The sequence below is a fragment of the Centroberyx gerrardi genome, chromosome 19 (assembly GCF_048128805.1).
Source record: "Centroberyx gerrardi isolate f3 chromosome 19, fCenGer3.hap1.cur.20231027, whole genome shotgun sequence".
NCBI classification, from domain to species: domain Eukaryota; kingdom Metazoa; phylum Chordata; class Actinopteri; order Beryciformes; family Berycidae; genus Centroberyx; species Centroberyx gerrardi.
The window spans coordinates 9,868,886-9,877,500 of NC_136015.1; the positions used below are offsets into that span (position 1 = coordinate 9,868,886).

The following is an 8,615-nucleotide window of genomic DNA, read 5'->3' on the forward strand; positions in this document are numbered from 1 at the left end:
ACAGAAAGTGGGGTGAGGGGTACACAGTTATATTATTGTGCAGGAACATCTTTTCAGTTAAAGGAAAATGCCCTGCATTATGTTGTTATACGAAAAGAAGACCTGTTATACCTGGCTGTTTGGTTTAGCAGCTTTTGTTATAAGATTTAAGCTTTCAGCCAAGTATCCATTGTGGCAAAGGAAGGTTTTTTGTTGTGTGTGTGTTTTGTCAATGTTTTTCAGTTAGGTAACACTGAAACATAGGCTTATATCTGCATAGACTTGAAACATCTTCTGTTTCCCAGAACCAAAAGGTGGCCAATGTTATGAAATTTTAATAACCATTGGCCTTCTAAATTTGCATAAATTACACTGATCAAATATGATTGCATGAAATCACATCGGCCAAAGAGAAGAAGAGGAGCGTTTTTGGCCATTCACATCTCCACTGAGCCAAGCCATGGATTAATATGTCTGCCATATTTGGTCAGGCTTTCCGGTGCTCCAGCAGTGCTGGACTGAACAGAGGAATCTGGTTTTGTTGTGGTTGAAGTGTGAAACCGGACCAAACCCTACTGACTCATCTTCCACCAATCGGCTAAAGTATGCTAATTCCGGTGGCCATGGCAACAAAAAGAAATAGGAAGTTGTGATGATGTCACACTGGGTTTCTAGCTCTTCCCCCATATGGATGTGAATCACTGAGTTGTCTTTTCAGTGAAGATGCGGGATGTTTTACAGCGTGTGTGAGGGCCTGTGTAGAAAAAGACACTGAGAGTAACATAATCACACTAAGTGTATGACGGCAGCCAGGAAGTCTCTGGCTAGCGCCCTGCAGCAGACAGTGCCACTGACATTACAACTGCCTCCATAACTCAATGGCTATTACCAGCCATTAGCATCTGGCATCTTCACCTTGGCTTGGCTTTTAACAGCCAAAATGGGAGCTCTAGACGGTCCAGAGCTGCTCACTCAGGGTCTGATGTCACCTTGTCTGTAAATATGTGGTGTTTAAGGTCAAAGGTCAGACAAGCTCACTGACCTCAATCCCCCTGCAGCATCACCCTCACGGCGGGTAAGTTGCATATGGTTCAGTTGCCTTGCTGTTTCAATATGTAATAAACAGTTTTGATACGTGGTAACACAGAGTAATATGATATGTGGAATCACAGAGTAATCTCAGAGATTGAAAAAAGTAAATGGGATCAGACAGGCACACTTTTTGAAGAGTATCCTGAGTATCAGTATCAGTAGTGACAGTTACTTATTTTGTAATCTGATTATGTAATGCAAGGGGTACAGTTAAATTTACACCCACTGCCCTCACATGTAAATCTCATTGAAAGCAGGGTACTGGTGTGTGTGTGTGTGTGTGTGTGTGTGTGTGTGTGTGTGTGTGTTTATTATGACTTTATTAGGTCTGTACTATACAATATGTGTACATCTGAGCTGTGATTGGTCACAGCATGCCCCTACTGGCTGGACGCTGTCTGTCCTCAGTGAATGGGACCATGAAACCTACCCCAGATAATCAGATAATCCATACTATTCTGTAATCTATCTCACACCGTAATCTGGCGCGCCACCCACAGACACTGGCCGAATAGATCAGATGATGTCATGCACCATAAACTCAACCTCTCTCTCTCTCGCCCTCTCTCTCTCTCTCCCGCTTTTAACAACAGATGCTAGCACTTCTCATTTACGTAATGGTGTTAGGAACTGCGTCACTGTCACAGTTCTGATGCACCATGTGTGTGTAATGAGTGTGTTTATGTTGAGTGTGTGTCTGCGTGCTTGTGTGTAAGAGAGAACATCTGTGTTATGCTGGTGAAGTCACTGAATTTCTCTACTGTACGTGTGCAAGAGGCAGTGGACCCCTGGTGATGTCATGTTGTTTTGTGTGAGTGAGTGTGAATTTGTGCGTGTGTGTGCTGTAATGGTTGCTAGTTCGACTGCTTATTTGCTGCAGTGGGTCAGAGGGTATTTCATGTTTTGTGTGTGTGTGTGTGTGTTCTCACATGCTTGGGTGGACAGAGGGCGGTTGGAAAAAGAGCGAGTGTGTTCCCTGGTCTTAAGGTTGTTTGCTGAAGTCACTGGCCAGTGGTTTATGACAGCCATTTTAACGCTCGATTAACAGCTCCAACACAGGCCAACCGGCCCTGGTTAGCCAGCCCCAGTGATTTAAGGACATTCTCCTCTCTCTCTGGGAGCCACACACACACACACACACACACACACAATAGTAAGTTCACTCCTCTTGACCACTGAGTCATTATGGGGAACATTAATCAGTAAACTTTATGGATGTAATTGATTCTGCTGTCAATGGGTTATGCAACAGCTATAATTTAAATATTGATACACACACACACACACGCACATGCACACACACGCACACACACACACACACACACATACACACAAACAAACACATACACATGTGCAGCTATACTAGTAACCCTTTATTTTTGCCAATGATGAATAGATGGAGAATCATCACAAAACCAACATAGTTTTCAATACTACAAACAATGAGTGATCTTCAGAATTCAAACAATTCCATTGAGGTCTGTTTTGAAGCAGTTGTAAGTTGCTAAAGCACTGACGCAAGAGTCAGTGTTTTATAAATCTTGAAAAAATTTGGATCCACCCTAGCAACATAGCAACAATGGGTATTTCATAACCCAGGAAACACAACCTGACAATCACAAATTCCATTCATATGTATGTTTCAAATAATAACAAACATTGTATCTTGTAAACACTTAACTGAAAATGAATGTCTGGAAAGATTTTAATCCAGCAACTATTTACCATGGCGAAGAGAAGAAACAAAAAAATAAGCTTAAGAAGAATTCAGTTTGTTAACATCTGTTCTTTTCACAGCTCGGTCGTCATTCTGGGACTCGGATGCAGCAGTTTCTTGACCTCCCTCAGTGGATTCTAGATGAGCCGGGTCACCAGGAGATCCATCCCTCCTCCAGACCTGCCTTAAAAGCCACACAGCATCGGACAGAGAAATTGGGTGGGTGAGTCCATGACCTGCTGAAATTATGAGAAGGAGATTTTTGATGACTTGTTTTCTTTTTCCCTTTACAGAACCTAAGATTCAAGGGAAGGTGACCCCACTGCCCAGCATCCTAGATGTGGCTAATCTTCCTGTCTATCACCTGGAAGCACTTCTGCCAGGCGCTGAGCATGTTAACAGGCATCAGCCATTACTTAACAGCTGGAGACCCTGTTTTGTTGTCCCTATGCCAGCTGGTGGGTGCCAACCGGTCTATCCTCCAGCTGCACCTCTGGGGAAGTTTGCAGTGGGGCACTAAATTCACCCACTTCATGGAGATGAAGAAACTATTATTGCGGTCACCTCTGCATAAAAAAGGTGACAATTAAGCACCCACAAGCTACAGTTCAACATAATCAATAGGAGCAAGAATCACAAAGTGTCTGTAGGTATACTCAAAGAAAATACCATGACATCTGAAGAAGCTGACAAAAAATTAGTTCACAACATTGGCCTACATTCTGATAGCATTTTCTCCGCAATAAAAAGGTCTCCTAAGCATGTCATGACATCTGAATAAGCTGACAAAATAAACATTATGTTCATTCTCTTCAATTAAACATGCCTCCACATTTCGCATATGTGGTTGATGTGCTGATGTTTTGAATCTCTGCATACATGTAGCCTACATGTGAATGCACATAAATTAGATAAGATTTAACTCTGAATGACTCAATTGCGAGTGGGTCAACACTTAAAATATCCACAATAATATCCACAACTAATAATAGTCACAGCATCGGCACCGATAACAACAGGTAGGCTGGCCGTGACGTAAGCTGCTCTCAGCCAGCCCTCCTCCTCTCCAGCCCTCCCCACCCCCACCGTCCCGCCTGCCTCCCAGCTGCGTCCGCCGCTGTCCTGTCTGGCCGCCCGGTGTCTGCTCCGCCGCTCCCCGCTCTGCCCCGCTCCCACCCCGGACCCGAAGCCTCTGCCTCCTCGTACACCTCCCCGGCTCCCGGACCCCCCCGGTGAATGCACCAGCTCGAAAAATATGACGGGCATCGCCGCCGCTTCTTTCTTCTCTAATTCCTGCAGGTTCGGGGGATGCGGTCTGCAGTTCGAGTCTCTGGCCGAGCTCATCGTCCACATCGAGGACAATCACATCGGTGAGTCAGGGCAGAGTGGGGGAGACGGAGCTAACCAGCTAGCTGGTATTAGCTAGCGCCCTAGCTAGTTAGCTAACACAGGCAGGCTCGGCTTGCATTCCGCTATGCCTGCTGCCTGCTCTCCGTCGAGGCTCGCCTCATTTGCTGTTAATCACCGACATGAAGCGTTCACTTTTTTTGGAATATAGTAGTTGTGTGCGAAAGGGGAGGAATAGCTTGTTTTACGTTGCATTATGATAGTTATCGTATTGCAGCGGTAACTATCATACGAGGGCCGCATAGGTCTCACCATAGGTGAAACTAGCATCCTGACCAGGCAGCGGTTTCAGAGCTAACATTACAGACGAGTCAGTGTTTACGTTTCCAGGCCTGTGTTGTTGCAGTGCAGCCGGGCTCCTCTCGCACTGGATGTGTATTGAGCAGCTATGCAAGTCTATCGCTTTTGTCAGTCACCTCAAGTGTCTCAGCGCATCAAGGCATCACCTTTTGCAATGCCTCCCGATAATGTTGGTGTCACCTAACTGTCTTTGACACCGCGTTAATTGAATGCAGTTGTGCCACTCGTGCAATGACACACTCAAGCTTGTTTTGCATTATTTCTTGTCTGAGTTTTTTTCCCCTTTGCACAAGTCAACTTGTTGCATTGCTGCAGTTTCCACATCTCTTCTGTCACTAAAGCCTCTGGTAACCTGTCACCAGGGATGCAGCGTAGGCTAAACCTCATAAAACCAGTTTACCCACCTTTTTGAGACTGACATAAATTTGTATAATATGAAATTCAGAGTATATATCATAGTAACTTGTATGAAATTTATGTAAGTTACATGAATATATGGTCTTTTAAGGAAATACATTTACATCAACTGTGAAAATATAATTGATTTAATTAGTGGTTTAGTGATTATTGATCACCAACTGGAGGTCACAGTTATTTTTTATTTATTTATCACTACATCACTGCCTGTCACATTATTATTATTATTATTATTATTATTGTTAGTAGTAGTATTGTCACAGTATTATCATGTGATTACTCAAGAATTAATTTGATAGTAATTTTTTTTATTGTACTGACAGTAGTTAATAACTGTACCTGTTAATTATATTGACCGCAGCCATAGAGAAGCAGAGATCAACCTCTCACTTCTACTTAAACAGCTAGCGTGAAATAATCCACTCTGGTGGATTAGCCTATAATCCACCATAGCAGATTATATTATAGTTGCATTTAAAGAGTTGTGAACCACAAAAATGGAGCACAACACTAAATAATGAGTAACAAAGTTGACTTGGGCTAATCATTATTAGTGGCATGAATCCATCCTCATGAGTCTAGGAAAGAGGGGCGGAGGGGTATAAATGGATGCTTCACTGAGCCAGTCTCCATGGCAACTGGCTGTCACTGAAGGGGTTGGGGGCAGTTTATTGACCGAGGGATAGCACACCTGCTGTCTCACTAACAAAGGATGCTCCCAAGCAGCCAGCTGTGGTTGTGATGACACCCAACGTGATATCACGTCACATCGGGACAGGACGGTTGTGCTGAGATTTTAAAAGGGGCTGCATTTTGTGTGTGTGTGTGTGCTTTTACGGGTTGAGGAGTGGAGTGTGGTGATTGGGGGTTATGTGGACCGCTCATCGCCATACCATATGCTCCATGGATCGCTTCCAAATTAACCAAAGAGGGAAATTAACACCACCCGCTGTCTGCCCATGAATGCACATGTGATTGTGTTTTACATTACCTATTATATGTGTGACATAGAGAAGTTCCATATAGCCCAATTGTCCCTCAACCTAACTGTATACTAATGCAGTAATGAGTAAGAGTACTAGGCTTTATCTCATGGAAATAGAAGGATGGATATTATCCTCCCCATCACCCAACCCAAACCGCACACACACACACACACACACACACGTAGACACATGCGCCCCATCTGGCTCTTAGCTTGACCTTTGACCCCCAGCAGTCAGCTGAGCAGAATGGGGGTCACCAGTCAGATCACAGGGGTTAATGAGTTCCCCCTCTGCTCGCTTTACAGAGACTGTTCATCAGCAGCATCGAGATCACACAGTCTAATCAATACCGCTCCCAGATCAGTTACCACAGGGATAAGCGTGACAGATGGAGGGGATTGAGGTGGTGGTGGTGGTGGGGGGGGGGGTAGTAGCGTTTGGCTTTGGCTCCTCCCCTTTTTTTGAAGTGGTGCAGCGGTGTGATCAATAATCAATCAAAAGATTAGCTAATTTGACACTACTAGCTCCTTCATCACGTGAGACGTCAGACAGGCTGTATGAGGCTTTGTGGATAATGGATTGCTTAGCCTTGATTGTGGTCTATCCTGCAGCGTGCAAATGGATTATGATAAAGCTGGCACTAACTGTTATTAAAGCCATAAATCAGATAATCTGGAGGTGGTAAAAGGCTTGTACTAGGGAACATAAATGGCAGTAAAAGCTAGTCAGTGTGTCTCAGGTCAGGGTGCAAATATGAGCGGTGCCTCGTCCTACAAAAAATATGGTCGTTATCACAGACAGCGCTGCCCTCTTGTGGTAGGACATCCCATGTGCTGGCTGGATAAATGAAGACATTTCTGCCTTTGGGTTGGCCTCCCCAATGTATCTCAAATATCCCAACGTGTGTCTTATCTTGAATCCATCTCTCCTCTATAGGTCTACCTTTACAATGACTTGAGCATAGCTGGCAAGACCGGATGAATCTTTAATGATCCTTCCCATGGGGAAATTGGGTAAGGTCTGGGTCTTAAACCTTGTCCTAATCCTAAAAGAAAGGAGAGCAGTGTTTCGAAAACCTGCCCTTGTTGTTTAGATCACAGTTGAATGCGAAAGGAAATACCCTCGGTGACCTATATTTTGCTGTGTTTATTTGTTGTCGAGGGCTTTGTGTGGTGACTGTAGGTCTGTGGAATGTAATGATGTCATCCTGCCTATCGGTGTGCAAGGTAGCGTTCTGTTCTCCTCACCTGCACAAGCACATACCTGCCTCTTACCTCAACAGAGAGACACAGGGAGGGAGGGAGGGAGAGGAAGACAGGGGGTGGATAGAGATTAAAAGTGAGGAAGAGATTTGAGAGACAAGGTTGGGAGGGAAAAAAAGGAGAGGGAGAGCACAGGGAAATTCCAAACATCTCAGCTTTGCTTGGACAGTATTTAAAAATAAGCTTGGATATTTTTGTGGTAATCGGTTTTACAGCTGGAGTCACGGCTGCAGTTGTCCGGCGCAGAGTTAACCGTCCTTCCTGTTACCATGAGGTGTCAGGCTGGCACTGTGTTTTGGCTCTGCTGAAGCATGCTGGGAACTAACCTAACTATTAGTGACTTCATCGTTCAGCCCACAGACCTGGCTAGGCTGTATCCCGATGTCACGGTTTCTGTCTTTTTTTTCCCTTAGCTTAAATCTGCTCTGGCTCAAAGCAAAAGACAAGTGCAAAAGCAATATGGTGAAGCAACTTTTACCTGTTTGACGATAGTGGAAAGGAAATCCCTTTTCCTGTTGTGGGAAATGAGTTTATGCACTGCTAAAATTGTCAGTGATTGTGAATAAGGGGACACACACCGCAAAAGAGGCATTGTGTGAATACTGGAATGTGGCCTTTGCATTTTTTGGATGATGCCAGGTTGTTTGCCATCCTACTTTCAGAGGTGTGACACGGAAAGGGGCGTGTGTGTGTGTTCACCACACGTCCTAAATGACCTGTCAGGGTGTAGCGGAGCAATTAGTGGATTGGCATCCCAAACTGGAAACTGCAAACCCTCTCTTTCACGCTACACTTACGTACACACACACACACACACACACCCTCGTGCAGAATGCCTTGCGGAAGTCGGAGGACCAGAGTGCCCCACCAAGCACTTGGAAGTGTAATTACAGAGAAGTTTGCCTTTCCCCCCGACCCAAATCCCCCCTCTCCCCCTCCTTCTATTCCTTCTCCTCCTCCTCTCCCTCCATCCGGTGGCCTGCTGCTCTAGAAACACGTTAAAACACTCTCTGTGGCTTAATTAGCAGCCTGCAAAACAAGCCATGCATTCTTGGCCTGCTTTCGACACACATGCACATAGACCGGTACACACCTTCACATACATATGGACGCATGCACACGCTGTGTACACGTATGTTCAGCAGGGGGCAGCAGTGCGCCGTTGGTGAGAGATGGATGCTTGTGTTGAAATGAGCGGAGTGGCTGTTGATTGGTTGCTGCTTTTAATGACAGGAATGCTAATTAGGGAGATATTTATAGACCCTTGAGACTCCCCAAACGTCTCAAATATGCAACACACACACACAGAATCACGGGCCCATTCACATAAACACACAGAGAGTAGCCTGGTAGCATTACTCACTGTGAAGGTGAAATGTGAAACTTAGGAATTAAGTCACCTAAAATGGACAGACACGCAGCTGACTGTGTGTGTGTGTATGTGTGTGTGTGTGT

At 44.9% G+C, this 8,615-nt stretch overlaps 1 protein-coding gene across 1 annotated transcript in view; it reads left to right on the plus strand.

Annotated features, from left to right (window-relative positions):
* Positions 1–3,907: 3,907 nt before the first annotated feature.
* jazf1a (JAZF zinc finger 1a) overlaps positions 3,908–8,615 on the plus strand; it is an 11,834-nt gene continuing 7,126 nt past the window's right edge. The window contains exon 1 of the mRNA XM_071919297.2: positions 3,908–4,158. Coding sequence (XP_071775398.1) covers positions 4,044–4,158 — 115 coding nt within the window. The 5' untranslated portion in view covers positions 3,908–4,043. The remainder of the gene's footprint in view (positions 4,159–8,615) is intronic.